General features: G+C 42.3%; 1 protein-coding gene across 5 annotated transcripts; it reads right to left on the bottom strand.

Moving 5' to 3' along the window:
- Positions 1-222: 222 nt before the first annotated feature.
- Positions 223-4,959, bottom strand: eomesa (eomesodermin homolog a). 5 transcript variants are annotated; one of them, XM_079654249.1, is made up of 8 exons: positions 4,834-4,959; positions 3,413-4,273; positions 2,852-3,006; positions 2,119-2,240; positions 1,749-1,907; positions 1,527-1,588; positions 688-1,412; positions 223-558 (listed from the first exon to the last, which is right to left on the bottom strand). In XM_079654249.1, the coding sequence occupies exons 2-8, from the start codon at positions 4,120-4,122 to the stop codon at positions 545-547; spliced, it is 1,947 nt and encodes a 648-aa protein (XP_079510375.1). In that variant the 5' UTR covers positions 4,123-4,273; positions 4,834-4,959; the 3' UTR covers positions 223-544. The 5 variants fall into 5 exon arrangements, with proteins under 5 accessions (XP_079510375.1, XP_079510371.1, XP_079510374.1 ...); XM_079654245.1 differs by having other exon boundaries at positions 223-1,412; positions 4,834-4,958; XM_079654248.1 differs by having other exon boundaries at positions 223-1,403; positions 4,834-4,958.
- Between the last annotated feature and the right edge of the window lie 10,890 nt (positions 4,960-15,849).

The following is a 15,849-nucleotide window of genomic DNA, read 5'->3' as shown; positions in this document are numbered from 1 at the left end:
CCTATATTGTAGAGGCCTATATGCATGACCTTTACAAGCCGTGACAGGTTCCTCTAAGCATACACATTCACACTTTCTTGATTTATCTGAAAATGTGTATTTTATTTCAGTTGCAGTAGCCATTGTAGATTTTAAGATGTGAAGATGTCAAATGAACAATATTTTGAAACTGCCAATGATTTGTCTTAATTTCCCATAACCATAATAAAACATCCCGAGAAAGACATTTGGACAGTGCTTTGTGAAAAGCTGTTTTATTAGCCATTTAATAACACCTCCATGAAGACAATTTGTACAAGATACATCACATTCTAAAGTGCACGAATACTGTACAACGAGTTAATGAGTTAAATACGCAGGGATCAAATTAAAATCACATTTGTAAAGAAAAAAGTTGTAAAAAAAAAAAAAGTTAAATTAAAAAAAAAGAAAAAGGGACATGCTTTTTTCAAAAACAACAATCACTATGCATGTTTCTGCTCAGGTATGTGAGAGGGGATGGCCTGGGAAAATAACCTTGTGCAGCTTGCTTGGGGGGGGAACACTAAGCTTTGGCACCTTTAGAGAAAAGAGAAAAAAGACATTAACAGGGAATGGAGAGCACTCAGTAATAAAACAAAGGAATTATATTCAAATTTCAATAGATACAGTCTTAGGGGCTTGTGTAGAATGCATAATAACCCATGCCTTTTGGGTTGTCCTTGTTGTACTCTTCTGTAGTCAAGTCCTCACACTTGATGGTTGGGGAGTTTTCTGTGCTTGAGCCCCCAGGGGACATCCTGCGCCTCTTACACACTGAGTACACGCCGGAATCGCTAGAGTCCACAGATTTCAGTGAGTGGGACGTCTCAATCCAGGTGGAGGCTGGCGGCGCGTTATCCTCAAGCAGCTTGTCTTTAGCGGCCCCCAGCTGGTCCTCCGTGAAGGCTGGGGGGCTCGGCCGAGGGGACCAGGGCAGGCCCGTGGTCATCTTGCGCTGGTAAGAGCTTCTGGTGCCCCAGCCCGCCGCCATGGAGGCGAAGGCCGAGTCTGGGTAGTAGCTGAGAGCGTGAGATGTCTGCAGGGACAGGGGCTTGATGCCGTAGGACAGCAGGCTACTGGTGGAATAGTCATTCTCATAGGACAGGTCCAGCTTGTTGGAGCCCGGCTGCTGGACCGGGGGGACGAACCAGCGCTGGGCTGAGGCCGCGGCGCTGATGTCCTCACTCTGCGGGGAGAGGAGGCTGTTGGTTTGGGGTACGGCCCGTTCACTCGTGTAAAAGCGGTTCTGAGGCAGGTTGTTGACAAACTGGTCCTGAAAGAAAGGCTGCATGGCGTAGCGGGCCCCAGGCACGATTTGGGTGGAGCGAGGGGAGTCTGTAGGCGATGGAGTCAACCTGTCATTCTCTGGGGCCGTGTACATCCTGTTCCAACAAATGGGGAGATAGAGAATACAAAATAAATTTGCTGCACAAATTCAGGGTCAGAGGTATGTGCACCCACAGGAAAAACGATAAACCGCACTGCTTGAAGTATCAAATACTTACGAGTCATAGTTGTCCCGGAAGCCTTTTGCAAATGGGTTGTGATCTATCTTCAGCTGTGTGATCTGAAACAAAAAGATAAATAATGCGTAGACAATGTGCATGTTAAAGCAAACACGTTCACTGTGGTTAAACAGCAATTGTTCAAAATTATATCTTAAATTCAAATGAGTTGCATCTAAGCAAAATAAATTGATAATCTAACATTTATTTTGTAATACTTACATCTGTGTTCTGGTAGGCAGTGACGGCTATAAACTGGTTCTCTGGGAAGGTGAAGGTTTGAGTTCTGGCCTCGTTGGTCATGTCCTCCACTCCGTCTTCCGTCACCTCGACAATGTGCAGTCGCGGTTGGTACTTGTGAAGCGACTGCATAACTATCATCTGCAGAAGAGAGAAGTGTGATGAGTGCAACGCTGCAGATTTTAAAAACATGCTCTATGAAGGCTTTTTTTTTTATATATATATATTCAAAATATGGCAATCAAATGAGAAATATCATTAACATTATTTAATAATAATAATAAAATAAATAATAAAAACAACAATAATTTACACTCAATTAATGTGAGAATATTAGAAAACAGTATCTAACCTGTGTGTTGTTGTTGTTGGCCCCTTTGTTGTTGGTCAGCTTCAACTTGCCAAAAGAGATTTCTTGCCTCATCCAGTGAGCACCAGTGTTTGGAGATTCAGGATGAACATACATTTTGTTACCTGAAATTGAAATAGAGACGTTATTAATATGACAAACAGAAATTTAGAGATTCTGTGTAAAGGATATAAATCCTTACCTGCTTTTGACATTTACTATCAATGACTGTTAAAACATTAAACTATATATATTTCTCTTTTATATAGGACTATAGTTTTATTCTATTAATGTCTTTATTACTTTTGGATGGAATATTAGTCAAATTCAATTATAACTAGATTTGTTTTGTATTACTTTAATGAAAAAAATTAATAATTGCAATATAAAGATTCATGAAGGGATTTACTTAAAAAGAGTTATACTGTTCTGTTAAAAAAGGCAATTTAAAAAAAAAATGTCCCTTACCTTTAAATCACAAAGAAAAAAAACATTTTCAAATGTGTTTAAAAAAAATCCATTACAATTAGTTTTTATTTAACCAACAATTTCACACTTAAGTTAGTTTCCCGAGATGACTTGACTCTTCGAATAAAAAAAAAATGTAGTCTTATTTTTTGCATCAAAAAACCCAAACCCTGTCAAATAATTTTACTAAAAAAGATTCGGGTAATTTCATGATAATAAAAAAAGAGTGTCCCACAGAAAGATATGTTTCGTTAGTTCTCCAACTTACCTTGCATATTATTGTCTGCTTTTCCACAAGTGACCCACTTTCCTCCCTGAAAGCGCCAGTGATTCGGGTCAGCCAAAATAACTTCTACAAAGACATTGTAATGGGCCGTTAGGTTGAGTCCAGTGATGTTGAAACTGAGGAATGGGAACATTCGCCTGGAAAAGAAAAACAGGAATAAATAGCTGTTCCCATGAAGCAGGAAGACATTTTAAAACTAAACGTTGGTCTCTCATATCACATGTTGCAGAATGATTTTTCTAATATTCAATTTAAAATTAATTCAAATTCCATCTTTATCATGTTTAGCCTGTTATGGGATTGTCGATGTACAATTTACCAGAAACGAAACTTGAAATATAAAACGTCAAAAACCTATAATTTGCGTAAAGGGGGAGACGTGGATCGTGTGCGTAAAAATATTCCTCATGCGTAATAGGTGGTATTAAAATCATAGATTTCTTGAGAAACAAAAAAGGATAGAATGGCCAAATAAAAATATAAGCAAACGAAACATGTGTGTTGTGTTTAAATTGGGCCTTTAGAGCCTCGGGCTCTGCTTACCTGCCCTGTTTGGTGATGATCATCTCGGTCTGGTGCCGGTGGAATTTCAGCCACAGAGGCCGGTTGCACAGATACACCTGCGCTCTTGCTCCAGCGGCAGACCCCGGCAGAGACATGGAGCCAATACCGGACCCCGTCCCGGGATAGGAGGGGTACAAACAGCCCGGACCCTGGCTGAACTGGTACCCTCCGCTGCTAAACTGGCTCCGGCTGGTGCACACGGACGAGGAGGAGAAGCCTGTGGGCGGCAGGACGGATCCGTAGTGAAGCGAGGCTGGGTACCTGGAGCTGCTCGAGCCGGTGTACACCGAGCCGGTCTGTCCTGCGTAGGGGAAGAGGGAACAGGGGCTGGCCATGTCGGAACTCGCCTGGGAAGACGAGATGAAGTATCTGTCAGAGCCGAGATCATCTATGTTGTAACGCCGACCGCTCGTCAACTCGTCCTCGCCGAGCACAGGGGAGCCTTTCCTCCCATCGGGCCCCGTTTTAGTGAAAGTGTCCCCCTCTCCCTCGCCCAGCATCCCGTTCCCCACCACGCTCAGATATTTCTTAGGAGCGCTGCTAGACTCTGATTCCGTCCGGTCCACTTCTTGATAGTCGAGCTGCGATGATGGCCTCGGGCTGTTGTTGGAACTGTCCGACGAGGAAAGATTGTAAAAGGTCTTGGGTAAATTGATGCTGGCGCTGGGAAGGATGTTCTCTAGCTGCATTGTACAGATCTTGAAATAAATAAGAAGAGTTTCAAGAGTTCCAGAGAGTGAATCTCGGCCAAGGAGGCGACACAACCGCCGGAGCCCGTGTTGTTTCTGTTTGTCTCCTTCCTTATACGAATGATGGAAGGAGGTTCAACCTTCTCCTCACCTACGGATTTTCAGATCAGATTATGGGCTGGACATGGGATGTTCAGCGGCTCTTATAAGATGTAGTTCTCCACACACCCAACGGATTGTAAGCGAGAGGGGAGGAGCTTTTGTAGAAGCATGCGGGGGCACCAGCCCTCTCCATAGCCAATGGTCGCACTACTCTAATTCAATTAGAAAGTCTGGCAGAAATAATATCAAGAGAAATGCTGTCATGTGCGTCGTTAAGTTTATTTTTACTCCCTTACCCTGCGTATGGATTTCATCGAAGTAAAGCAATTTCTCCACGCACCACACATCCAATATAATATTTTTTATGTCAACATAAATGACAACAGATATTTAATTTGATGTAAAATATGAGTGGAACATTATTTTCTAAGTGTTTCGGAGTGTTTTCTCCGAATTGCATGCATAGATTTAACACTAAAATTAATCGCACCTCACCATTCCTTCACACTGCGCGCGCAAAATAATTTGTAAACTTTCAACCTCTGCGTCAAGTCATCACGTTAAACACAAATTTAGATATGGCTTGTCAGATCACTGCCACTCACTCACCCAGGAAGACTTTCCTCGATGAACAGCTAACCCCGACACCCCTCTGCTGTGCTAACACTCCAACACGTAAAAAAAGAATCACATGTGCACCTTATTTCCTATAATTGGCCTCCGTCGCCTCTTCCCCTTCCAGGTGTTCAGCCTTGGCTCTGATAAAACTATTGACCGTCAAAACTGAATGAAAACGACTATCTGTCATTTGAAAAAACACGCCTTTTTATTTTTTATTTTGTGTTAATAATTTGTCTCTGAAAAACAAATGGAGTAGGCCATAGTGTTTTTCCACACGCTTCCTCCTCCTTTTTACCGTGTGAGAAATACGTATTTGAACTGAAGCTTTATTTCTCTCTAGAAATGTTTTATTTTGGTGGCTTGTTTTTAGCCAACCTTTGAATTATTGTTAAATGATACTTAACAAAAACATCCTCTATCGATTGCCATTTAAGTGATTACATAGAAAATTGCTAAAAATATATTCGAAAATGTATAATTAGGGTGGAAAAATCGGTTATTTAATTTAAATGACCTTGTATTATAAATAGGCACCATTTAAATTGCACTCGCAAGTTTCCAATATTTAAATGCGTTGTCATATTAATGGGCTTCTAAATGGGAATGAGCTCTCTACAGACGAAAGAAGGTTATTTTTCTGTCTTTCTTTTTGCATTTTAAGTAACAGTAGGGTTAACGAAAAAGGAGCAGAACAACAATGTTTTGGTTAATCATTTTTATGTTTACAGCTGGCAGGGGGTCCCAAACGAGAAAAATAAAGGATGCTGTAACACTGCACAACCGCACACATACCGGCAAAGAAAGGATGAAGATAACAACATATATATATATAACATAATCAATTATTGAACAATAATTCAAAATAAAAATATGTTTGCTGAATATTAAGCAATTTATAATTGTATGAGTCTGACACTCTCACACCCAATAAGACACACACACACACACACACACACACACACACACACACACACACACACACACACACACACACACACACACACACACACACACACACACACACACACACACACACACACACAGTCATACGAAAGAAAGATCGAAGGCTCCCGAAACCACAAATAATCAAAGAAACATCTCGCACAGCAAACGTCGTGCTTACTGCCCTGAGGCCTGAGAAGAAGCAGTGCCACCGGGACAGCGCCCTCTAGTGACAGGTCTTGGTAAATTGTTCACGTTCCCATTGTTGATTATATTAAAGTATGGCAACATTGTATGGGAGCAGCATGCAGACCTTTAACTCTCACTTATTCCGCTCGCCTCACACTTTACATAATCTTCAACTGCAGTGAACTCAGCCCGTGCCTGTGTTGCATGTGTTTGTGTGCTTTTCCCTGTGTCTGGGCAGTTTGTGCATGTGTGTGCGCGTGTGTCTCAAAGTAAGCTGGAGGGAGTGTAGGGGGTGAGATGAATTTGGGGAAAATGGGGATACAGATCTGTGAAAAGCTGAGGGAGAATCTCTGCTGGAGGCAGATTGGCTGGTGTCATAAATGGGACAGTAGAGCTGGCTATTGGGCCATCAGGGGACCTGAGCTACATGCACACAGCACACAATCTGTCAATCAAACCGAGACCCTTCCCAGACTGCTGCACAGAGATGACAACAGCAAACATTTGACAATAGAGATGAAGCTTCTTTTAAAATGACTCAAACGCAGTTCTATCATTTATTTTGACCTGTCTCTCAACAGAAAATCTCACGTATCTGCGGGATACCCATATCGTGATTTTCACCAATCACCTCCTTCTTTTCTGTACTTTTTGTAACACATGCAGAATTCCTCAGGGGGGAGATTTCAAGAAGAAGTCACCAGAACAGCTTTGGGTTTCTGTGAAATAGAGTCACTCTAATTCCAATTTAACTAAATCTACATCTAGGAATGTTGTATATACCATTTGTCTTTGAATCCCAAATACTTGGAGTGAATTTGCTTCGATGCAATAGGTAACATTAACAAGCATTAGAAATATGCATGATGGGGATCAATATGTAAACTTCCAGTAATGAAGCATAATATACTTTTTGCAATCCTGTCCGTCCTTTTATGTCCCCTCTTGCTCTCTCACACACACGCATAGCAGAGGTGCCACTCTCTTGACTCAGTGTTGCTACAGGCTGTCATTCTATAGTTAGACGGTAAATCTATACTTCAAAGGAAGCTGCATTTGTATTCGCAACAAAGTCTTGCATTTCCCACCTGAGCTGTCAACGCCTCATTAGTGCAATCCTCTTTTCCTTATTTATTGAGAGCTTCTATAATAGGCAAATTCCTAATTGGGGAAAGTATTTTTTTACAGGGCAATTTGGTCTTTATGCCACCTGCACATTCCCAGCCTCTGTGATTTTTTTTACAATCTAAGATATAAGTCAAGCGAAATTATCTTTGCATGAATTATTTCACAACTTTACAGCGATGTTTCAAAGACGATTACTGAGAATCGCAGTAAAACCAACTCAGTGCTGTCGTTTTAATGGCCGTGTTCTAAAATAGTTGGTTTTCTAAAGTGACCCCAAAGCCTCGTTTGCCATTTGAAAACAAAATAAATGTGATTTACAAACCACCTATAAATAAGCTAATTCCAAATGAGGTGGATGTTTAGGTCGACTCATAAAGGAACTCCTACTTGTGACCTGTCAGCATGTTTCTTGACCGCCTATAAAAGTCCAAGTGTGTCTGAGATGACCCCCCTTGGCCCCAGGCCAGGTCCCGCACGACAGGGGAAGGGAAGTCTTACCATATTGTTGTCAGAGTAGATCATCAACAGTGCACATGAAAGGAATACATTCCAGGTTTTATGGGCCAAGGTGGCCACTGAAGCCTTTGCTCAGGAGTGAATTCATGTACCCCATTGCAAGGATTAATAACGCAAGTCTCATTAGAGATCCTCGCCACGGAGCCCCCTGGAGGGAGGGGTGCTGGGAACAGAACCGAGTGCAATGTGCACCATGCCAGCACTGCGCTCCTCCGCAAATCATCATCCTCAAGAGCATTTTTATTGGAAAGAATTTATTTCACAAGTTTATCAAAGATGTCCCTCCGTATATTTTCCAGTGTGCGGGGATTGCCTACATTTAATCAAAGCAGTAGCTTTTACAGGAGGACAGCTTATGTTACAGACATGCTGCTGTTTTCAAAGATACAAAGTGACAGCTTTCATGAATTTCCATTTGGGTACATATTGCTTTCATCAATTACTCTCTCTTCCTTATTTCCTTGTCCCCGCCATTTTCTTCTTGATTTAAACAGCACAAGGTGTTCCCTCTAGTCTGGACCAATTGTATTTGTGTAAATAAGGGCTGCACATTTTTGTTGTAATGCATTATTTAAACCTATACTCAAAGAACATTAGTATATGTAAAGTATATTCATGTTTGATGTCATTTCGGATGCCATTCTAGCAAATGATCATGAAATGGGAATCTTCCCCATCTGCAACCAGTCAGTGAGAGAGACCCGCAGGAATTCTCTCTATATATGCAGCACGTTTGAATTCCTCAAAATACATTAAAGTATGCCAGATTGCATAAAACCATCGGATGCTACTTTGCGTCACACCGACAGATAAGTCTCTGTGTCAGCATGTTGCTGCATGCATGCATGTGTTTGCTCGCCTGTTTTGTGTGTCTGGCTGTGGATTATTGCAGAAATGTATCTGGGGATATGTGAGCCCAATGCTTCTGTGATGCACAGGTTTTCAGGGGGCAATGATAATCCACTGTGTTAAGACAAATCTTAGAAAAAGAAGGTGTACTGACTGCATTCAGGGAAATAGGATTGAAGCTGCACTCACTGTATATGATTCCCCAAGGCATGATAACATGATTTTTGGATTACTGCATTATAGAAAGTGTCACCCAGGGCCTGTGGGAAATGCAGCCTCTACACAGTATGGATGCAGGGTGAGTTTCAGCTATCTGTCCTTTCCTGTCTGACTTCAGATCCTCTCTCATAAATACATTATCTCCTGGTTCTGTCATTCTTAAAGCAGTCTCCAGGTCTAGTAATGATGTCCAGATGTTGAGAAAAAAGGAAATAAATGCTTAGAATCTCTGCTAAATCTGAATTAAAAAAAGAATACACGTAGAATTACTCTCAACAGGGTGCTAGCATCCGTTTTTCTGTTTTGAATTTAGTAAGCAGATCACTGAACTGATTTTGACACATCCACCCTTTTACTTTCACTTACTGTCTCGTTGAGAGCAGAACACGAAGCCGACGACGGCAAAAGTGGATGGGAGTCTGATGGCCTGAGTCTCACCCTCTCATCCCCATTTTAGCATCAACCTTTGTTGACCCACTTCTCCCGGCCTAGCCTCCTGAAACACCAGAGGAATTGACATAAGGGACCAAAGCAAAATAGCAGGTGCTAAAAGTTTGACAGCGTAGACTGGATATATGTGTTCCCTGGAACGTGAGGTGTAAGGGAGGGTGGCGGAGTTGTATCGACTCGGCATTAAGCCTCCAAGATAACACGCCCTCTCTAACAGGCATACTCTCTTGGCCAGAGGAGAGTTGGGGCGAGCTGGGGTGGGGGGGGGGGAGACACGGCCCTACACTTGAGCTTGTCAACCAACCAGCCTCGGCCACCCAACCCAGCTCACCCCTGGTGCTCCGTCCTTTCCCATAGCACTATTACTGCCAAACAAGCTGGGCTTTTATCACATTGCGAACCCTGACTCAGAAACTGCATTTCAGGAAGGCTCTTTATTTTTGTTCTTCTCTTGCTTTTTTTCCCCCTTTTTTTTTTGGACAGAGAACACAAACAGATTTACACCACAGGAGTATTCTGCTGCTGCTCCTGCCTCAATGTGGTTAAATCAGTGAGTCAGAAGTGAGAATGTAGAGTTTTAACACCCGGTATGAAAGCTTCTAGAGCGACACAGAGGAAAGCCCTAACTGACTTACTGTCTACCAGCCAGAGGCATATGCTAGTGAGAGGGAGGTTATGTGGACATGATTAATGGTTTAAGGTTGACCCCCCGGTGAAGCAGTGATGTTGCCTCGGCATCTTCATCCTCCTCTGGGGAGTGCTAGAAGGCCCTCAGATGCTCCTCTCTGTCAACATCTCCATAGCTCCCTTTAAAGCCTCATTTACATGGATACTGGACACATTTAAGTCAATATTATTATTTCTCTTCATTGTTTTGTGCAATTAGATATTAAACTAATTGATAAAATGCCAAATTATTCACTAAAGAGGCTCATATTTCTGCCCTGTAGAAATGCATCCAGCAGCCATTAGATATAATTAGAGACCACAGAATGCTTTTGTATTAAAACATTTGCAGCAATTTGGCAGCTGTATAATTTAGATGTACTGGATCATGCCATGCACATACATGAACACACACACACATGCACACGCCTGCTCACACACAATCATATACAGTCGCCTGCGTATATGCACACACGCTCATATATGCACACACAGAGGGACCCCAGTGCAGCGGACACCTTCAATATTGAACCCAGACCCAGGCCTGGGCTCTGTATTTACATGTAAATGGTCTACAACAATCTGCGGCCCCTCTCGTCTGCTCCGTCCCTGCAGCCGTCTGGGCCTGGGGAAGAGAGCTGCTAGTCAGATGGGGGGACCACATCAGATGGGCTCCCGTGGTTATGGAGCCAAACGCTTCGACGAGAGAGGGAAGAGGCTGCCTGCCTGGCAGCCACGGAAACAGCAGGGACTCCCACATATCATGGAAGTGGTCCATGGTTTGGTCTCCTTCTCTGACTGGAGAGCAGGGGAGGGATGTAGAGGACTGAGCGAAAGGCCTTCCTCTCTGGGGACGTTAGCAGACGTTTACATTTAAGGGAAAGGCCCACTCATATGTGGCCTGCAAGGTGGGACAGTTTAGTCAGGCTTTCTACATAACCTGGTCTCCTCTTTGTGGGTTGAGGTGTCATTTTTGACAAGTGTATATGTGGATGTGGAAGGGTGGGTGTCGATGATAAGAAATTACGAACAGCAGTGAGCAGGCATATCCAAGTCACATGGTGCAGCGAAGGAGCCTGCCTGTATTTGTTCCTTATGATCGTCTGTCGAGTGTTTTTGTGTCCTTCTGTGCTGGCGGGTCAGATATGGTGGAGGTCTAGACACATGGACCAAACATTCTGTCTCACAGGGGAGCGCTTGTTTCGAGGTTCATCTGATGGTTGCGGACCTTGATAGAACACAGCAGCCGCGACAGGCTGGACCCATACACAGTGTTAATGGTCCAGACTCTTTTGAAAAATCTGGTGTATGTTGGGCTAATAAAGCCGCTAGCAAATTCTGACTTTTAGCTGTTCTTTCTCTCATGTGTTAACAGAAGCATGATGAAATAAATAATCGTTTAGAGTCTGATTGAGATGAATAACTTGTAGTACATTTGAAACAACAAAAACGCAAGATGTTATTTACTTGGTAAATTACAAATATTGGATGATTCAAGGAGAAAAGGGTCCCATTTCTCAGCGTATTATTTGACAAACTGGTTTTGAGCTACAGTGTTATCAATCTTCTTATCTTACTCTTGGCAATACATTTTATAAGCATATTGAATAACGTTTAAAAACTATTCCTCCAAAAATATGTTTTAAGTAAGAATTTGTATCAATTCATTATAGCTTAGTTTTAGTGAGGAGGACACGACAGTGCTAGGAACCACGTTTGCAGTAACTGTCATTCAAATTTCTGATCGGTGCATCCGGGGATCCCCAAAGATGGCCAACCTCAATCAGACCTTGAAAATATGATTTGACAGAGGACACAGCCGGCTAATAACTTCCACCCCTCCTTAAAGAATGTTCCCCACCTCCTCAAGATCACACCTTTTGTGCAGAGGCAGACAAAAGGGGGGCCCCAGGCTGATGTGGTCTTCATATGGCTGTTTGAGTGTGAGTGCGTGTGTCGGGCTCTGTGTGTTTCTGCTGCGTCCCTGTGTGTGTTTGTGTGTACGTGAAAAGCTGTGTAGGGGGACAATGCAACACGTTAACCAATGTGGGAGGTGTGAAGACAGGGGATCTGCTGCAGTCAAGATGAACACGGCAGAAAACTGCTTTTGCTTTGTTTTCACGTCTTGTGAAATTGCTATTAATTATGTGCATTGTTAGGCTTTTTGGTTTTTCTTTTTGCCTATAGAGTTGCTAATTGTGAGATGTCCGAATGATTAATGGAATTCTGTAGAAAGAACAGTTATAGCTGCATGGACATGCCTTTAAGGTCTGCTGTGTACAGCCCTTTTAACAATACACCAATAAATACAAGAACGTGAGAAGAAAAACAGCCCCATGTTTCATTTTCTTCTGAAGCTATCTATGTAGGTGTAGGGGACGAAACTGGGGTTCTGTCACCTGTGTGGTTAGCGGTGCCTGGCAGTGAGTCACCCAGAGCTACAGAGGAAGTGAGTGGGTGGTCCCTCCCCACCGTAACGCTATTTTCTCTTTCACTTTTTACTGGAATTCCCTTAATATAATTCAAAATGCCTTATCTTAAAGTCAAAGTAGTGAGAAAAGCGTAGTGTATTTCAGATAATAACTGTAAATGTTACAAATAAACAAGGCCAATGCCCTGCTGGGGTCAAGAGCCACAAACTCTGCCATTCCATTTTCAACAGTTATACAATCAAGTGTTTTCTGTTAAAAAGCTATCACTTTCAAATCGTTTGCATACAATTACATCTACTGTGATTTAGTTATATGAACCTTGATTGATGACTATGAACACCTTTGTTTTGTATGGAAGAATACATCAACATGGGTGTAAGAGCCATTTAGGCACATTCTTTTATGGTAATGAATTATGTTTTTGTGCGCGAATTGAATATTCTTTCATTTCACTTAAATGAGCTGAAATACTGTGAATTATTATTATACTGTTTTGTAACGTGTTATCTTGCTTATGGACAGCTCTAGTTTATGTTTTGTTATTTATAGAAAGCAATCTTAGGGGCGTGCTCGGGTATAAATGACGCTGCCAGCATGACACAGCAGGAAGTCTAGAGAGCCAAGTTGGGAAAAGTTTTTGACCGTACAAATCCGTAAGACCGAGGGATCTTGTTTGTTTGTTTTTGTTTTAAATACTGTGCAAATGTTGCACGTCGGCAGTGGGCCGCCAGCTCATGTTGAACCTCTAAATAAAGCACCTGATTGGAACAAGCAAGTATCTACTTTTTTGAATATACGCGAGTCAATACTCGAACTCGCCTCCTAGACTAAGTGGCCTTTGAACATTGATTTTCTTTTGGACAATTGGCCACTACAATGGGCATCACAGAGCCATTTGACCCCTTTTTGGAAATCCATCCATGTTCAGGAGATTAGGAGAAGATGTTTCTGATTTAGAGAGATAAATTGTCTGTTGATACATGATGTAAATACAAGTTACATATGTATTGTCTCATAAAGAATAACCACAGTGTAGAACCTTATGTGAAGTATAACCTAAACAAAGACAAATATTAGCGCACAGTCGCACTCACAGAATCATTACCATTAGCTCTACACCGGCATATGGAATTACACTCGAGAGGAAGACAGTGTGTATTGTGCGTGTGCCTACCTGTGTTTCTCCTAGTATCATTTGAAGATAATAATTGTTCTTGGATACCCTTTTTGCCAGATTTGACTGCCACCTATGTACCGAACTTTACGTTACCGTGATCTGACTTGTTACAATATTGTTGGCTTCTTGTTTGTGTCCATCTCTCTGAAAAATCTATGCACTGGTCCAAAACTTTGTGTTGAGAATAGAGCTGAACGATTGATCGATTTTAAATCGAAATCACGATCTTAAATGATGCAATTATCAAATCGCAAAGCCTGCAATTTCTTTTAATATTAAAAAAAAGAAAAATCCTTTTTATTTTTTACTTTTTTTTTGTTTTGTTTTTGTTCTTCTTGTGTGTCAGTCATCCACACCAATCAGAAGTGCTGTGCTCCACACGTACCAGCCATTATTAACAAATAAGAAGTGGCCCATGATAGAAGGTGATAGACGGATTGATCCAATCACCCGCCAAGTATTTTGAAAGTGCCTTCCCTTTCCAAATGGCTTCCAATGGAGCTCTCCTAGATGGTTTGCTGAAACAAACCATCTGAGTCAGGTTAGTAATGCTCCATCACATGTTTTACATCTCTTACAGGGTGAATCTTAAACTGAAGCTTGGCTTTAAAGCAACCCAACGGAAGTTTAATGTAAGTTTAGTTATTTCACTCGTAGCTCGGGCTGCGGGGGTGCTGGAGGCGGGAGCATGTTGATATGACCTTCCTAGCCGGAGATATGGCCGCATTTTACAATAAACTTCCGTTGGGTCGCTTAAAAACAAATATCGCAAATCGAATCGCAATATCTTTCAGAAAAATCACAATTATATATTTTCCCAAAATCGTGCAGCACTAGTAGAGGATCAATAGCAGAGCACACTACACAAACCCAACTCATATTACCTTAACTCATAACCGAGTTAAACCTTCTCGCTATACCAAATTGACAATGTTTTCCTCATCAGGATAATCAATACAAATGGTGTCAATCTTAAAAATGTATAGTAAAAAAAAGATTATTTTTTTTCGGAGAGATGGATGCAATGCCCTCGGCCAAACAGGCGCTGTAGCACCATGAACATTTGTTTTGTCTCTCTAAAATGAGCTAGATGATATCTGATACAATCTGGCATATTGTAGTTTAACCTGAGCTGAAACCCATCCCAGTTTGCATTGCTCACTCGTGACATTTTGCCAGTGTTGGCAGGGCCGTCCTGACACGGGGTTCAACACAAGGGTAGGCAGACATCAGCTGCCAATTAGCGATCTGCTCTGTGCTCTTAGTAGCTTCTGATTCCTGCCATAAACAGGGTCACTAGTTGCTCCCCCCTCTAACCCTGCTTGTGTGTGTATAGCCATGACTCCCACTGCAGGTTCCAGTGTGTGTGTGTGTGTGTGTGTGTGTGTGTGTGTGTGTGTGTGTGTGTGTGTGTGTGTGTGTGTGTGTGTGTGTGTGTGTGTGTGTGTGTGTGTGTGTGTGTGTGTGTGTGTGTGTGTGTGTGTGTGTGTGTGTGTGTGTGTGTGTGTGTACTGTATGTCGTGCTGCAGCCTGCTGGCCTTCCTCTCTTGCCGAGGCCAGAAGGCTTCCTCCCTGAGTCCTGCCAGCTTCTCCACAGTCTGGGGCCACTAATGTCAGAGTGGCAGGAGCTTGTAGGCGGCTGCTATTCGTGAGTCCTCTTCACGCCGGATTCTGGAGTTCCATCAGCTGGTTGTGTAACTTGTTTCTTGTGGGACAGGGAGGGGGACGCATGTCTGTGTGTGTGTCCAGGAGGAGGGAAGGTGTGAGGAGTTGGGGGACCAACTTTTGGCTCCAAGCAGAGCAGTGTGAGTGGACATTCATGCACAGAAGTGCTTTCTAGGAACCAGTAATGTCGCAATTAGAGCTAGATTTTAGTATTTTTAAATTAAACACAGAACTGTTTTGTATTTGTTATTGTCAAAATCAAAGTAGAGATTTTGATGAGAACACCTCCGAACAGCTGTCCTCCCCACGTCTGTGTTTATGGTTCAGTCCTGCCTCCTGTATAGAGCAGCAGCAGGGGCGAACCATCACATTTGGTGCCCAGCATGGGGGCGGTTGGTGAGCTGTCGAGCTCCAACTATCCCATGGAGCTTTTCTTCTGTCTTTTCAGTACAATTTTGACTAACCTCATTTGCATCTGCTAATTAGATCCTGTTAGCATAATTCATACACATGACACCCTTTTGAAGCTAATGAATAGATACATCTCCAGACAACTCGCAAAGAGCATTTAATGAGACTCAACTTACTTAGGAAAGCCTGTTACTGTGAAGAAGAAAGTTGAGATGGAAAATCAGAGGCATTACATTTTGTACCTCAAAGTCAGGTGGGAGTTAGATATTAAAACTTGATAATGCAGTAATATTTGCAAGATAATAAATGCAATGACCTGCTGTAAATGGGGGTTGTATACATATTCATAGTGTGCTTGGA

The sequence above is a fragment of the Notothenia rossii genome (assembly GCF_949606895.1).
Source record: "Notothenia rossii genome assembly, chromosome: 10".
Lineage (NCBI taxonomy): Eukaryota > Metazoa > Chordata > Actinopteri > Perciformes > Nototheniidae > Notothenia > Notothenia rossii.
The sequence above is the reverse complement of the archived record's forward strand: the minus strand, read 5'-3'. Positions and strand labels throughout refer to the sequence as shown.